At 39.1% G+C, this 17,279-nt stretch overlaps 1 protein-coding gene across 10 annotated transcripts in view; it reads right to left on the bottom strand.

The window, feature by feature from the left end:
• The window catches only part of tjp3 (tight junction protein 3), a 34,365-nt gene that overhangs the window by 9,461 nt on the left and 7,625 nt on the right, over positions 1 to 17,279 (bottom strand). For 7 of the 10 annotated variants that reach the window (XM_061779781.1, XM_061779784.1, XM_061779783.1 and 4 more), the window contains exons 2-14: positions 14,963 to 15,019; positions 12,472 to 12,596; positions 12,218 to 12,320; positions 11,445 to 11,733; positions 7,637 to 7,740; positions 7,365 to 7,560; positions 7,206 to 7,278; positions 6,824 to 6,927; positions 6,650 to 6,746; positions 2,153 to 2,329; positions 1,963 to 2,075; positions 976 to 1,066; positions 374 to 456 (exon numbers count right to left, since the gene is read on the bottom strand). In XM_061779781.1, coding sequence (XP_061635765.1) covers positions 374 to 456; positions 976 to 1,066; positions 1,963 to 2,075; positions 2,153 to 2,329; positions 6,650 to 6,746; positions 6,824 to 6,927; positions 7,206 to 7,278; positions 7,365 to 7,560; positions 7,637 to 7,740; positions 11,445 to 11,733; positions 12,218 to 12,320; positions 12,472 to 12,596; positions 14,963 to 15,010 — 1,603 coding nt within the window. In that variant the 5' untranslated portion in view covers positions 15,011 to 15,019. Of the gene's footprint in view, positions 1 to 373; positions 457 to 975; positions 1,067 to 1,962; positions 2,076 to 2,152; positions 2,330 to 6,649; positions 6,747 to 6,823; positions 6,928 to 7,205; positions 7,279 to 7,364; positions 7,561 to 7,636; positions 7,741 to 11,444; positions 11,734 to 12,217; positions 12,321 to 12,471; positions 12,597 to 14,962; positions 15,020 to 15,095; positions 15,150 to 17,279 lie in introns of those variants that run through there. The other 3 variants (XM_061779778.1, XM_061779785.1, XM_061779782.1) reach the window with 2 other exon arrangements.

Below are 17,279 nucleotides of genomic sequence, written 5' to 3'. Positions count from 1 at the left end.
GTTAGTATAGTGATTAGTGGCGTCTGTCTCACATTTCAGGGTTCAAAGGTTCAGGGTTTGAATCTCAGCTCTGGCCTCCCTATATGGAGTTTTCATTTTCTCCCCGTGCTTGCCTGGGCTCTCTCAGGGTACTCCGGCTTCTTCCCACGTTCCCAAAACATGAATTTTAGGTTCAGTTAAGACTAAATTTTCCATTGGTGTGAGCGTGAGTCTGAATGGTTGTTTGTCTACATGTTCTTCGCGATTAACTGGTGACCAGTCGAGGGTGTACCCAGTCTCTCACCAAAAGTTAGCTGGGATAGGCACCAGGTCACCCACATTCATTCCTAAGTACTCTAGAAAACAGATTGCTGGTGAGTGCTTATAAGCTCACCTCTGTGTGGCACACCGCCGACCGGAATGCCGGAGGCACTGTGCCGCCCCGTTTCTGGCTGTGAGGAAACATCCGGCAAAACTCTGCAAGAGACGAGAGGGAGGTGGGAGTGAGGGAGGAGGAAGACAAGTCTCAGTTATATTTGGAAGGATGGGGGGTGGGCGTGTGGCTAATATGACGATTATGGAAGAGGTAATATTCACCTTTGCGTCTCTGAGGGGACTCGTCTCTTTGACCGCTTTGTGATGACTATTGCTCAATTTAACATATGTTTTTAGTGAATATATTAATATGTATCTGATGGTGGTGTCCTCTGTTTAATCAGCACATAGCCAGATAATAGAGAGGGACATGTTGAGTGAAAGTCACCTTTTATTTCAGCGCTTTAACACACAATTATACAGCCCAAAACCACACAAAAATCCAAAAAGCTACAATCTGATCACATGCATACAAAAAATAAAAACCACAAGACAGAGGATGTAATTTATAATAAAATGGGGGTAAATAAAAGTTTAGTCATAAAAATTAAAGCCTTGTTTGCTCAGTGTCCCAGCAGGGTGTTGAGGTGGGGGAGGAGGGGACGACGCCTTCATGTGTACCTGTATCTGTTGCTGCTGTATGAATCCTGACTGTAGGTGGCGCTCTGCCTCCAAGGAGGCGCTGAGCTGCCTTCCGACTCCGACTCAGAGCCTGAGGAGGAAAGGAAACAACATGACGGTTAGCAGGTATCACAGAGTTACTTGGGATGCCGTTTTGCACAGCTTATACAACGTTAAAATAGGAGTTATTATTCTGGAAGCACAATCATTTTGCACTGTATCACTTTCACCTAATGTTGCACTATATACAGGTGCAGCTCAATAAATTAGCATATGGCCCAGTGATTGGCTGGCGAGCACCTCAGGTTGTACCCCGCCTCTCGCACGGTCAGCTGGGATAGGCCCTAGTGAGGATAAGCGGTACGGAAAATGGATAGAAAAATTCATTTACTGTATTTCAGTAGCTCCGAAAATAAAAAAAATAAAAAAAATAATTTTCAGAGTGCCAGTTCCTACCTAATTTCTAAATTCAAGTTCATTTTCATTGTTTCTTACATATATTGTAATTTCTTGAGATGGTGAATTGTGGACTTTCATTAACTGTGCGCTATATTCATCAAAATGATAAAATATTTCTATTTCTATTAAATAGTATTATAAATATATTTACAGCAAATATTTCACTGTCTGGTAAATAAGTATATTTTTCACTTTTTGAACTGAACTTCTGAAATAAATTGTTTTCCAAGCTATTCTAATTTATCGAGATGAACCTGTAGCTATAAATATAACTATATATAATAATTTCTTAGTTTATGTATTCGTTCAAATTCATTGTCGTACATTACATGTATACAAAACCTATAAATACAATATAAAATGATTATATTGTTAGTCATTTTACATATTCTTATATAACATAACCATATAAAGTAATACAGTACTCCTTTGCCCCTCCCCCCAGCCCCCCAAAATCCTATCCAAATGTCAAATGTCCACCAATAACTAAAACGTATTATTACTTTTCAATTCTTAGAATGTACTGACCTGGGGGTGGGACTCTCAGGGGAGAGTTGACCCTCCTTGGGGGTTCCTGTCGCACCAGGATGGGGGAAGCTCTCAGGCCAGTGTGGGACAGATCAGCAGGAAGAACTCTGGGGCTGACAAGGAAGACAATTAGAATCAGAATCATTGACTTTCTATTTCATGTTCCCCTTGAGCATCAAATAAAGCTTACTTATATCTGCTGTCTGGTCGGGGGCTCCCTCTATGGGGTGAGGCGCTGCGGTCAGAGTCAGAGTCCGACACGGGCCTATGTGGTCGCGAGGATGATGAGGCTGGCCTGGACGACGACCAGTTGTGGACGGCGGGGGAGGACCTGGGGTTGGGTAGGGTTGACAAACCAGACAGGCTTCTGCGGTGCGTGTGTATGGGGGATAGAGAAGGTCATCATGTTAATGAATTTATTAATTCATAATTAATTTCTTTGTTTCACAATAGAAACCTTTATTAACTTGTACAGGCCATACAGGTATATCTTTTTAGCACTCTTCACTACTGAATTAAGTTGTGTGATAAGACTGACAGCAAAACTTAATGGAAATATTCATAATGATGATCTTAATAACAAACATTGGTTTTCGGTCAATCATGTGACACAAATGGAATGTCGCCTTTGGTGTTAACTGACCCAAAACCGCTGGATCTACAAACCCAATTCCAATGAAGTTGGGACGTTGTGTTAAACAAATAAAAACAGAATACAATGATTTGCAAATCATGTTCGACCTATATTTAATTGAAAACACTACAAAGACAAGATATTTAATGTTCAAACTGAACAAACAAATAATCATTATCTTAGAATGTTATAGCTGCAACACGTTCCAAAAAAGCTGGGACAGGTGGTAAAAAAAGACTGAGAAAGTTGAGGAATGCTCATCAAACACCTGTTTGGAACATCCCACAGGTGAACACGCTAATTGGGAACAGGTGGGTGCCATGATTGGGTAGAAAAGGAGCTTCCCTTTTCACAAGCAAAGATGGGGCGAGAGTGCGTGAGAAAATAGTCGAACAGTTTAAGGACAATGTTCCTCAACGTACATTTGCAAGGAATTTAGGGATTTTATCATCTACGGTCCATATCATCATCAAAAGGTTCAGAGAATCTGGAGAAATCACTGCATGTAAGCGGCAAGGCTGAAAACCGACATTGAATGCCCGTGACCTTCGATCCCTCAGGCGGCACTGCATCAAAAACCGACATCAATGTGTAAAGGATATAAGTAACATGGGCTCAGGAACACTTCAGAAAACCAATGTCAGTAAATAAAGTTTGGCGCTATATCCGTAAGTGCAACTTAAAACTCTACTGTGCAAAGCAAAAGCCATTTATCAACAACACCCAGAAACGGCGCCGGCTTCTCTCTCTATTTATTTTTTAAACAATAATTCTGAAGTTAAGCACTTTATTTGAACACCTTTTTTAAATTTACTTGCTCTTATTTTGAAATTCACAGCCCTACTTTTATTTAGTCAATTAGAAAACAAACACTTGTGCTCATGTTTGATTACCCAGGCAGAATTTGTAAGATGGGTACAATTCTTTAAAGAAAAGATGAACGACCAGGGGAACCGCATTTAATTGTATTTTAATGGGATAGAAATTAGACTGTCAAGCATTTCAGAAAAGCATCATCATTAAACAAAACATAACCATAAAGAAATTAACGATGGTTGTTGTTCAGTCATATTTAAACAAACAAAAAAAAAAAAGACAATATTTCACAAATTCTGCCAGGGTATGGAAACTGTACATATATGCAGTCATACGTACGTACCCTTGTCATATTGTCATGAAAGTGTAGGTTACACCTGTTTTATAACCACTAGGTGGCGGTGACATATTCAAATGAAAGTGCACACCTCTCTCATAACCTCTAGGTGGCAGTGGGATTTTGGATTGAAAGTGTACAGCTTTTTCATAACCACTAGATGGCGGCATACATTTCTAAAATGTGAAAGTTTTTTCCATTTGGGCATATACCCATGTATAATGCGCACTATTGACATTTGGGGGGGGGGGGGGGGAATTGCGCATTATACAAGAGAAATTACGGTAGTTACTTTTGAAATCACTAAGTTAGAAAAAAGTAACTTTTTAGTTACTTTCAGCAGCTGTCAATTGGCAGGAATATCAGTATGCTTTTTAGAGCATTTCCAATTATAAAATGATATTTCTTGCACTGTATGCTCTTTTAATTGTATTTTTATTATATATTTTTTTCTCTTTGTTTTAAATGTTTATAAGCTGTTTTTTCTCTTTGTTTTTAAAAGCTTTTAATCATGTAAAGCACATTGAGTTACTTTGTCTATGAAATGCGCTCTATAAATAAATTTGCTTTGCTATTGGCAGATAAATCAAAGTAACTGTAATCTGACTAATATAAAAAGTAATACATTAGATTACTTATGACATCACCGGACCACATTTTTTGTTACGCGTTACCGGCATCACTGGTCATAAATAGGTTTAGTGATTTTCAGCTGAGCTGTTGTTACAGATTCCACTGCTTTTGATGCTGTGTTTAGAACTAGTTTGGTTTAACTATCGTGAGCCAAAGCAGCTGCAGCAGAAATGGGCACCACCATCTCATCGATCCACTCCAGCTAACTGTCAGTCGCAAAAATAACACGGCTGCTGTTAGATTTGTGATTAGATGAGTGAGTCGTGGACTAGGAACAGCGCAAGCACACAGAACAACCTCCTGCCGTGGAAGTTGAGCGTACAACTAATTGGATGTTTTTTGGGGGGCGTCGCAACAGCTGACAGTAACCTTTCATTGTATCAATTAAAAAGACAAAGAAAACATTACATACAAAAAAAAACAAAAAACAATTACATACTGTAGTACAGTGTTCCCTCGCCACTTTGCGCTTCACGTTTTGCGGCTTCAGAGCTTCGCCGGTTTTTCCAAAATATATATAAAAAAAATAAATCAAAACATACAGCCATTTCAGCAGCCATATTGCGGAAAGACGTGTTGTTTCATGTTGATGCATGAGAGAGGTTTCCCTGCATGCCAAACAAAGAGAGGAGTTGACTCAGAGGCTTTGTACATGCCTGTACTGTACATGCCACAAGGCGCGTGATTGGTTCCCGGCGCGACATCGACCAATGAGAGCAAGAGTGGATTTATCCCGTGAGCTGATTGGCTGAGAATCATCGCAGCCTCACCCAGCATCTTTCCTTGTTGTGTCTCACCAGTCTCGTCCACGTTGTTGACTGTCTCGCATACTGTATCTTAGTGTTGTATTCGTGATAACTTTTTTTGTTTAACCGCTAACTTTATTTGATTAGTTAAGCTCTTACAATGCCGCCTAAGCGCTGTGCCCCTGCGAAAGCTTCCTCTGGGGTGCCCAAAAGGAAGAAGATGATGATGACCATCAGCGAAAAAGTGAAACTTTTAGATATGATCAAAGAGGGCAGAAGTTACGCATTTGTGGCACGCCATTATGGCGCGAATGAATCTACAGTGCGGTACGTCAAGAAAGAGGAAGCAAACATCCGCAAAACTGCTTCAATAAGGAAGCGAAACGTGTGGTAACTCCACGTAATAAGAGACGGGGTTATGTCCTTGTACAGGGGAATTACGGAAGCAAAAGAAAAAACAAAGACAACAACTACCCATCACCATGTTTTTCTTCAAGGTAAGACCCCGGCTACACCATCAGCGCCTCAGCAGAAGAGTCTCCGAGTGAATCTAAAGCATCTACGAGTCAAGTGAGAGACTCTCTGCCGCCACCAACGCAAGCCTCGTCGCCTCTCTCAGAAGGCAGTGTTGATGAATGTAATTACTGTATAAGGTTTTATAATTAAAGATTTAAGTAAATACGTGTATTGTTGTAATCTTTGTCTCAAATATGTAAAGTATAAATACTGTTTACATATTTTAAACATTCTGGTACCCACATACACGAAAATTCCTGGGGGGGGCGGCAAATCCTACTTCGCGTTTTTTTTCATCTTTCGAGGGGGGTTCTGGTCCCCATTAACTGCGAAAAACGAGGGATCACTGTATTTTGCCACAAAAAAGACTGACAGGTGAATGACAGAATAGGTTCCCTGAAAAATAAATAAATCTATGAATACAGTACTACGTACATTTGTAAATGCCGAACCGCTATCACGTGGGGTTCCACTGTATTCTAATTCATACACAACTTGCATTTTGTAGTAGTAAGTAGTCACACCAGCTAAAACTGAAATGAATATAAAAAAAATTACCCAGATTATAATGAGCAGAAAATTCCATTTCCTATTCTGTGGTTATAACACTTTTCCTCTGGTGGATCACAAAAAAAGCCAAAGAAAAAGTGAAACACACTTATAGAGGACATAAACTAGATTACCGGTGAGCGAACGTTTGAGCTCACGGGCCACATTTGATTTTTAGAAACGGCAGATCATTCGTAGATGAGGTTAAAATAAAATATATTATGTTATTGTCATTATAATAAAATAATAATTTCATACAATAAATTACATTTATATCGAACATTAAATATGAAACAATTATTTTTATATTTAAATATTTTTATTTATAGTTTTATTTCATTATTTACAATTAACCCGCTATTTCATGACAAATGAAAAACACAAACAAATTCTAATTAACTAATTTAGGAAATTCTTTCCAGCGTACAATACAAGTATGCCGCGTATGAAGTGCACCTCTGTTCAACTGACTTGTATTTGCTGGAGTGTTCCAGACTGTCCGTCCTGGCGGGAGGCGGCGAGGCACTGCGGTCCGACTCGGAGTCAGACGGGGCTGAGAGAAATGACAGACAACATCGTGGTCACAAAAGTCAGGAAAGGGACATGACGGACGGTCTCGTCGGGACAGACCTCGGCGTGATGCGTAGCCTCTTGCGGGGGGTCGAGTCAAAGTGGAGCGCACGGGGGAAGAATCCCTGGACTTGAGCACCGAAGGAGGAAGTTCTGCTCTGGCTCTGGTGTCAAAGCGAGACAGGAGGAAAGATCAAGCACCAAGCTCAAATGAGGTTGCGTGTCATCCACTTACAGAACAAAATGCATTGTTCAGTTACATGATCATTATCCGTATATCAATTGTCTATAATTCTTTGACTTTCGACCTCTCGACTCTAAGGCAGACATGTAAAGCACTAATCCATAGTGCTGACCAGAATACTTACCTATCCTACAAAAATCCTCACATATGACAACACAATCTCCTTGGTGGAGGTAATAACTAGCTTCTAATATGTACCTGGGCGTCCGTTTCTCTCTGGAAGGATGACGGGACGTTCTGTGAGGTGAGCGATCATCCAAGTCGGAAATGTCTAAAATAAAAAAAAATAAAAACATTTAAAAAAATAAATTGAGATGATGTCAATCATTGCTAATCAACCCAATCTTCTCCACTCACCCTCCATTTCAGAGCTGCTGTGTCGCCTCCGCTGCCGCTCATCTTCGCTGTTGGGGGCGCTGTCCTCCACCTCGGGGATGCTGACCAGGAACTTGCGGTGGTCACGGAGCACAGTCATGGTCAGCTTGCCGCGGCTCTTCTCCACCAGGTGCTTGGTCTCCAGCAGGGAAAGGTTCTCCGTGGTCATGCCGTTGATCTGGTGAGAGGGAGAGCTGCGTGTGACGGAACGGATTGCAGTTTAACAATACCAGGGGTCGCTCTCAGAGTTGTACCTTCAGAATGAGGTCGCCCTCCTGCAAGGTGCCTTCCTTTGCGGCCAGGCCCGTTTCAGTCATGTGCTTGATGAAGATCTGACTGCCCAGCTTCAAGCCGTACTCTGCAACACGAGAATGACAGTTATAGCAACTCCACTTCATTCTCATAACTGACTTATCCCCCACAAAAAACAAGTTCCCTGTAATATACAGTAACTACCTTTTCCTACTACATTTTATTCTAGGAACTGATATATATATATATATATAAAATTTAAAAAAGAATCAAGTTATTTTGTGCATGTTTCTCTTCCCTAGTTGCTGAATTGCAAACTTCAAGGGGACCTTCAGATTTGTGATTGTTAGATAGAAAGTAAGCTTGTTTTTACCTGCTGTATCTCCAGTGAAAGGGCATCCAATCCAGTTATTTTTATTAGGTTTTTTATTTTATTTTTTAGTCAGTTATTATTGTTACAAAGCTTAAGTTTTCCTGGGTTGTTGGCAGTAGCTCAATCACCTGCTGTGTCAGGTGACAAACTCCTTGTCTGCTTTCACATCTGCCTTTTGTGGTGGGAAACGGCTTTTTGAGACTCTCGGTTCCATGAAGGGATTAGCTAGTCGGTAGCCGTCTTAGACTTTACTGTTAGCAACAAATAACAAAAACAGCATGGACGTAAAAGTTAGCTTTGCAGCAAAACTTGCGCTTGGTCTGGCAAACCGTCAATATGATGGTGCTGCCCTATGGCGTCATTTCTAGGCGACACACAGTAAGTGAACTACAATTCCCAAAAGACCTTCCTTCTGTATCCCATCTTCATCTATTTTTCCAAAACAAACATTTAAAATCAACGCCGAAAGCACGTAGGAAATTGACAAAGGACATTTTCGCTGAAATTATAGTTAGCATCATGCATTATTTTACACTTGAGACTATGTGAATCCCGGGATGCACACTTCATCGAAACAATGAGTCCCAGCCCTGGAAGAATGAGTCACTGCAATTTACCGTCACGGAATACATACTGTAATCCTCAGCTACATTGCTGTTCTTGCTTCACGGTCCGGTCCCGCTATATTGCAGATTTTTATTACAGTTGTTACTCTTTAATCTTTTATACTATTTATGCAAAATGTTGTGCTATCCATTGCTCTTGCTCTCAATAGATTACGTTCATGCCTGCCCCAATAGCAAATATTTTTGAATAATGTATTTTCCCAAAAACCTTTGACAGAGACAGTATCTGTGTTTTTTTTTTTTTTTTTTTTTTTTAAATGCCACTGATACAATGATATTAGAGCATAATAAAGAATTGTACACATCTTACAAATTATGCCCTGGTAATCAAATATATGAGCACAACTGTGTAATGTTCTCTCATTTACGAATAAAAGTAGGAATGCATTTCACAATAAATAAGTAAATAATGAGAAAGTTGTGATCTAATCAAGCTGAACTTCAAAATAAAGTTTGAGTTTCCCTTTTCTGTTTGCCATCTTGACACAATAGTGAATTTTCCAACAATTTTACATATTTTAATTTAACAAATCCTCATCTGTCAGCCTGTCAATCACCACTGCAAACAGGAAGGGGCTCAGGGCTGATCCCTGATGCAGTCCCACCTCCACCTTAAAAATCCTCTGTCACACCTACAGCCCACCTCACCACTGTTCTGCTACCCTCATACATATCCTGTATTATTCTAACATACAGTGGGCACGGAAGGTTTTCAGACCCCCTTAAATTTTTCACTCTTTGTTATATTGCAGCCATTTGTTAAAATCATTTAAGTTATTTTTTCCCCTCAATGTACACACAGCACCCCATATTGACAGAAAAAAAATTGTTGAAATGTTTGCTAATTTATTAAAAAATGAAAACAAATATCACACAACCATAAGTATTCAGACCCTTTGATCATCCTTGAGATGGTTCTACACCTTCATTGGAGTCCAGCTGTGTTTGATTATACTGATTGGACTTGGTTAGAAAAGCAACAACCCCTGTCTAGATAATACCTTACAGCTGACAGTGCATGTCAGAGCAAATGAGAATCATGAGGTCAAAGGAACTGCCTGAAGAGTTCAGAGACAGAATTGTGGCAAGGCACAGATCTGGCCAAGGTTACAAAAATATTTCTGCTGCACTTAAGTTTCCCAAGAGCACAGTGGCCTCCATAATCCTGAAATGGAAGACGTTTGGGACGATCAGAACCCTTCCTAGAGCTGGCCGTCCGGGCAAACTGAGCAATTGGGGGAGAAGAGCCTTGGTGAGAGAGGTAAAGAACAACCCAAAGATCACTGTGGGTGAGCTCCAGAGATGCAGTCGGGAGATGGGAGAAAGTTCTTGAAAGTCAACCATCACTGCAGCCCTCCACCAGTCGGGGCTTTATGGCAGAGTGCCCCGACGGAAGCCTCTCCTCAGTGCAAGACATGAAAACCCGCATGGAGTTAGCTAAAAAAATCAAAACAAAAAGAAAAAAAAACACCTGAAGGACTCCTAGATGGTGAGAAATAAGATTCTCTGGTCTGATGAGACCAAGATAGAAATTGTTGGCCTTAATTCTAAGTGGCATGTAGGGAGAAAACCAGGCACTGCTCATCACCTGTCCAATACAGTGCCAACAGTGAAGGATGGTGGTGACAGCATCTTGCTGTGGGGGTGTTTTTCAGCTGCAGGGACAGGGAGAATGGTTGCAATCAAAAAGATGAATACGGGGATATCCTGGACGAAAACCTTCTCCTGAGTGCTCAGAACCTCAGACTGGGCCGAAGGTTCACCTTCAAAAAAGACAATGACCCGAAGCAAACAGCTAAAATACTGAAAGATTGGCTTCAGAACAACTCCGTGACTGTTTTTGAATGGCCCAGCCAGAGCCCTGACTTAAACCCAATTGAGCATCTCTGGAAAGACCTGAAAATGGCTGCCCACCAACGTTCAACATCAAACTTGACAGAACTGGAGAGGATCTGAAAGGAGGAATGGCAGATGATCCCCTAATCAAGGTGTGAAAAACTTGTTGCATCATTCCCAAAAAGACTCATGGCTGTATTAGCTCAAAAGGGTTCTTCTACTAAATACTGAGCAAAGGGTCTGATTACTTATGGCTGTGTGATATTTCAGTTTTTCTTTAATAAATCTGCAAAAATGTCAACAATTCAGTTTTTTTCTGTCAATATGGGGTGCAGTGTGTACATTAATGTGGGGGAAAAAAATTAACTTAAATGTTCTTAGCAAATGGCTGCAATATAACAAAGAGTGAAAAATGTAAGGGGGTCTGAATACTTTCCGTACCCACTGTACTTCTCTCCCGCAGCACTAACGTTATGTTCGTAAAGTAGATTAATGTTAAACTTCACCTCTGTCTCTCAGGTCCCGCGACACGGCGTCATACTCCGCGTTGAAAAAGGTCCGTGTTACAATGAACGGGTGCATTTCACTATGAAATGATATCACACTGTTACAATTTGTATTTTTTCTCTCTCTCCTCAATTTGGCGTCGCATTTTGCAACCGTTGCGTTCCCGCTCCTCAACTGAATAACTTCACTTGCGCGTCCATGGATCGGTGACGTGAACGCGTTGTCACATACGCCACTGCCTGCTTCGGTCTTCGCGGTAAACCGGATTTGTAGTTTTGCTTTTGAATGTATTTTTTTATGTGCAAAATGCTAATTTTGACCCACTAATGTGCAATGAGAGACCGCTTCATTTGAGCCTTGCACACATACGTAGGTAAGCAATTTTATGCGTCAGTGGACACAGATTCACCACGCTTTATGCGTCCCTGATCATTTGAATATCTAGTATAACCTTTTTTTAAAACTTACCATCTGAGATTTTCTTCTTAACAAGAGTTGTTCTGAGTGGCTTGTCATCATGGCGCGGCAGTCTCTTGTACCCTGATGACATCAAGGGCAGCGTGCCTCCGTAGCCATTGCGGTCGGGTGAAGAGCTGCGCGCCCGCACGTGGTAGCGACTGGCCTCTCTGTTGTCGCTGGCGTCCGAGTAGCGTCGCGTTCTCCTTGGTGGGTCTTGGTCCAACAGGTTGGAGTGGGAGGCGGCCCGAGCCGGCCTGGTCGTAGCAGGGATCTGGATTCTGCGAGGACGTTTCACTGTCTGAAGGGAAAACAATGAGGAACAGAGTGAAAATGTGCTGAAACACTACTTACAGCCTCAAATTCACAAATATAGTAATGGTGGCAAAAAATTTAAAACGGGGGCTTGCAGTGGGGAAATACTCTGAATAAAACTGCTAACACACAAATAACATATCGGATTAATACTCCGAATGCCAACACACAGCTAACAGGGACTAAAATGTTCCAAATGCTTTTGGGGACGTTCAAATTTGGTATGTAAAGGATGTGGAATGTCACATACAGTATAAGGAGAAGTCAAACGTTTCAGCGGGATCAGTATACAGACTGACAGGTCAACATCGTCTTTGGAGACATTTTATGTCTCCAAAGTGTTCTCAGTCAATTGACTGTCTGTTGTCGTACTAGAGCGGCTCCAACTACCGGAGACAAATTCCTTGTGTGTTTTTTGGACATACTTGGCAAATAAAAGATGATTCTGATTCTGATCTTCAAATACTCACAATGTTAGCGGTTTTGCCGCACGACTTGAGGGACTGAATAGTGAAGTTGGAGTGGACGTTCTCCATGGAGACCCCATTGACCATGACGATCTGGTCTTTGTTGCTGGAAAGTGAAAATACATTACATGTAGATGGTCTCTATATCACAAATTTCCCCCTTATGGGTGGGGCTGGAATGTATACCCCGTGATAAACGGTGTCCACTGTATTATTATTCTGATTTTTAAGAACGCAATCGGTGGTGGTCCACTTACAACAGGCGTCCCATGGCCGGTCCATTGGGCAACACGTCGGACACTATCACCGCTGTATCTCCGTTGTCCAAATGAGGTTTGTCCTTGCCTCCAGATAGGGCAAAGCCAAAGCCCAATTTGGAATCCTGCCATTCAGAGAGATTGGAATGAAGGTGGGAGGACGGGATAAAAGTATCCATGTATGCAGGTGTATGCATGCGGGTGACAGAGTGAGCGCATTCCAGCCCAGCCGGTATGCACCAACGACCCGTCGATTGTTGCAGTAGGGTGTGGTGCTTGGAATTCCAGCTTCAGGTTGTGCAGACAAACTACCAGGGTATCAGTGTGCCCAAAATGTTGATATTGCACTGTTTCCCTTTCTGTTATCATACAATATTGTGCCACAGTCATCAAATATTACCCATCGTAATATTTGGTGCATGTGCACCCTAAAGAACATTTTTGTACGCTTAATGTACGAAGAGAAGACAACTATTTATAAATTTGTGTATTGCAGATGTTTAACTGTCAATACATGGATGCAATAGCAAAATAGCCATACTTAAACCACATTATTAAGGAAAGCACTTTGCCCTGGATTACCGTAATTTCTTACATATAATGTGCACCCATGTATAATACGCACACCCAAAGGTGACCTCAAAATTCTGGAAAACCCGTCTACCCATGTATAATGCATTTTTACAATGCATGATTTTGCTTCTACCCATACGATCAAAACGAAGTATTCTGTATTTTTTTAGCTTTTTTCAAACAATTATTCTGAAGTTAAGCACTTTATTTGAACAATCTTTTTTATTATTATTTACTTGCTCTTATTTTGAAATTCACATCCATCCATCCATCCATTTTCTCTACCGCTTTATCCCTACTTTTATTTAGTAAATTAGAAAACACACAGTTGTGCTCATATGTTTGATTACCCAGGCAGAATTTGTAAGATGGGTACAATACTTTAAAGAAAACATGAAGGACCAGGCGAAACATTTAATTATATTTTAATGGGATTCAAATTAAATGGTCAAGCATTTCAGAAAAGCATTATCATTAAACAAAACATTAACAAAGAAATTAATGGTTGTTGTTCGGTCATATTTAAAAAAAACTTTCACAAATTCTGCCAGGGTATGTAAACTTATGAGCACAACTGTACATATACCCAGTCATACGTACCCCTGTCATATTGGAATGAAAGTGTAGGCTACACCTTTTTTTATAACCACTAGGTGGCGGTGGCATTTTGGAATGAAAGTGTACAGCTTTTTCATAACCACTAGAAGGCGGCATACATTTATAAAATGTGAAAGTTTCAATTTGCCCCTATACCCATGTATAATGGGCACTATTGAGTTTTGACAATTCTTTGGGTTAAAATTTTTTTTTAAAAAAGTGCATATACGAGAATAAGACAAAGAAAATACAACAAAATAATAGAAGAAAAACTACATTAAGTAATGAAAAATAGAATAATTAAAATAATTTTAATAAAATAAACCTAAAAAATAACCTGCCCAGTTTCTAGATGCTTTGAAAAACTAAATTATAAATAAACAAAATATGAATACAATAAAAATACAAGCAAAGCAAAATAAATATATGAAAAATAAAATAATGAAAATGATCATTGAAAAAAGGCGGCACGGTGGACGACTGGTTAGCATATCTGCCTGACAGTTCTGAGGACACGGGTTCCTCCCACCTCTCAAAAACATGCATGGCAGGTTAATTGAAGACTCTAAATTGCCCGTGGGTGTGAATGTGAGAGCGAATGGTTGTTTGTTAATATGTGCCCTGTGATTGGCTGGGGACCAGTTCAGGGTGTAGTATGTACCCTCTCTCCCAAAGATAGCTGGGATAGGCTCTAGCATGCCCGCGACCCTAGTAGTAGGTGGTATGGAAAATGGATGGATGGATAATAAAGTACTTTGTGGAGAGCCCTTAACTGGAAAAACAAGTCATAAAAATGCACATGAATACAATAAAAATACAGGCAATTCAAACTTGATTCATGAAAAATATAAAAAAATAAAAATTAATAATCTGGAAAAAAAACATCTGCATTAAGCTTAACACCCAAAAATTGAAATGAAACAATGGGAAACAAAACTAATACAAACAACACAAAATTAATTGGAATGAAAAAAATATAAATAAAACTAACCCCAACCTAATATAAAACAAGAAAGAAGCTTTTCTCTTTCGCTGGATTGTAGGCAACATGAAAAACTAACATATATATATAAAAAAAGAAAAATACAAGCAATACCAAATTAATTAAACTAATTGATGAAAAAATTAAATTCTGCTTTTTGCGTAACACACAAATCTTTAATAAATACAATTAAATAATTGAAGCAACAACAAAAAAATCATCATTGTGCGTTAGCCTACTAGCCTGCGAGCCGCAGGCCTACTACTCTCGTGGAACGACGCCATCCTGCCACGTTCACTGTGGCGACATTATTCCATCGTGTAACAAGCAGGAACTTACTTTGTTCAGTGTTATTGTATGCTGCTCCCATATCGTTAGCTCCTCCATGCCTGGTTTCTGCAAACACAAAAGACACGGCAATGGTAAGATAAGACAACATTTAGTGTAGGACAGTTTGGAAATAATCCCTTACAAGGTGCTCCAGAGAAGCTGGAAGAATGTGTACAACACAGCCTGAACACGGCACGCGTTCACCTGCGTCTATCTGGCTGGACCGGAATGGTGGCGGGTTGTGTGTGTGTGTGTAACGCCTGAGGCGCCACAGTGAGCAGCCGACACATATTGTAGATAAACAACACAAAAACTCTTCTCGCACTGATATCTTCAAAGGGTGAGTAGTTACCGTATATTTTAGTTATTATACAGTAAACAAAAAATATTTTTTGTATCCGATATCATTGCTTTATTCTTTATGGGTGAGTGTTTTTACTTTAATGTAGGTTTACTATATTTTAAGTCTATTATACAGTGAACGAAAGTAAAATGGTTACTCAGCTCGACCCCGATATTTTATCTTCAAAGGATGAGTAGTTTCACTTTTTTAGTTTTTAAATCATACAGTGAAAAAAAATGGTTACCTACCACTTTGATTTTAGCATCAAATGGTGAATTATTTTATTTTAATTATACAGTGAACAAAAATAACATGCTTTCTAAGCCTAACATGTCTTTTTTTTGTTTTAATTTATTAGTTTATGCAATAGAAGGATAAAAAGATAGACATGTTATTTAAAACATGCCAGCTCCCTCTAACAGTATGCAAAAGCACACTGCCTAAGTGCAGCTCAGTTGTATTTAACTTTTTACTACATGTGCAACTTCTATGTAGGTATACTTTTTTTTTATTTAACTTTTATGTGCAATCCATTTTAATTGAATCATTATTTAAGTACAGTTTTCCCCCTATAGTTAAGCGCAGTGTTAAAGTTCAAACTGTGCATAATGTTACAATGGCTTACAATAATATTAAATATAGTTCTTAGGAATAAAACCTCTCTCTCTTTTATATATAAAACAATTAGGCTTACTATGCTACAGTTTTTTTTTTTTCAAATATTAGTCATGATGTTGGTACTGGAAAAGCTAAGAATTTTTTATTTTTGGGGGGCGATAATTGGTGTAAAAAGTTTGAGCACCACTGAATTAAATGATTTGTTTCCGTTGTCATGTTTTGTCTAAAACACAAAAAAATAATATTTACAAATAGACCGTTTCTTCCTAATGTGATTCCCCCCCACAAAAATCAGGTTAAGTATGAACATTTCCTCTATAAAATGTAATTTTTAATTGAAAAACGTTTTCATTTTTGGGTTTACGCGAGAGTTGTGATGTCAATGGGCGTGCGTGGCCTCTTTAGTTAGCACAGAGATCCTGCAATATTACAATCAGTTCTATCTGCATACGTTCACTTCCTAAAATGTGCCCCGTGTCCAAATGCATTTGTTCATCTATTAGCGCCAGTTTGAAAAGCAAAGGGCGTAGAGAGTGAGGACGACACATTCCAGAGGGAACGAGTAGAGCCAGCTTCTCTCGTTGAAGCACAGACAACTGATGTATGCAGATACTTGCAATACTGCTGGAGATAACATTGACATTGAAAAAAAAAATTCTCTTAGTGCAATATTTACGCAGTAGACACGACAGGAACACATGTGCTGCTGGATGTGAGCACAGGGAACAGTAGGCTATTTGTATGTTGTAATGTTAATCATTAACCTAAACACAAAAAAAGACATAGCTGCTCAAACAAACAGATTTTTTTCATCCTCTGTTTTCATAGACACTAGTCTCTCAGTTTATGAGTTGGATTTTCTTGCACTACTTTTATTGTCTCGGTACGGAAAGCACTTTGCCCTGTTCCTGGATAATGTTTTTAAAAATGTATCTGAAATAACCTAAACTATATATAAAAAAAGTTAGAAAAATTCAAATAAATGAGTAAAATAAAAACAAAATCTTTTATAAATGTAACTCATAAAAAGGGAATAAGCCAACTTTACAAAATAACCCAAACACATTTAATAGAATTCAGGTAATGCATAAAAGAGAGAAATAAAATAAATACAAAAACATAAAATCAACTTAAGCAAATCCTTTGTAAAATAATAAAAAACCAAAATCTTATAAAAAGTAAAAATAAATAAATTCCATTGAATACTTATAAAAAACTAGATGAATAAAGTACAATTCTAATTATACATAAAATAAAAATGTGGAAATAAGCTTTACTGAATATAAAAAAGAAAACCCTACACAAAAAATAATTTGAAATTAAGAAAATTAAGTAAATAAAAATCAATGAATAAATCCCCTCAAT

This window comes from Phyllopteryx taeniolatus, chromosome 7, assembly GCF_024500385.1.
Source record: "Phyllopteryx taeniolatus isolate TA_2022b chromosome 7, UOR_Ptae_1.2, whole genome shotgun sequence".
Lineage (NCBI taxonomy): Eukaryota > Metazoa > Chordata > Actinopteri > Syngnathiformes > Syngnathidae > Phyllopteryx > Phyllopteryx taeniolatus.
Note: the sequence above shows the minus strand (reverse complement) of the source record. Positions and strands in the feature narration are given on the sequence as shown.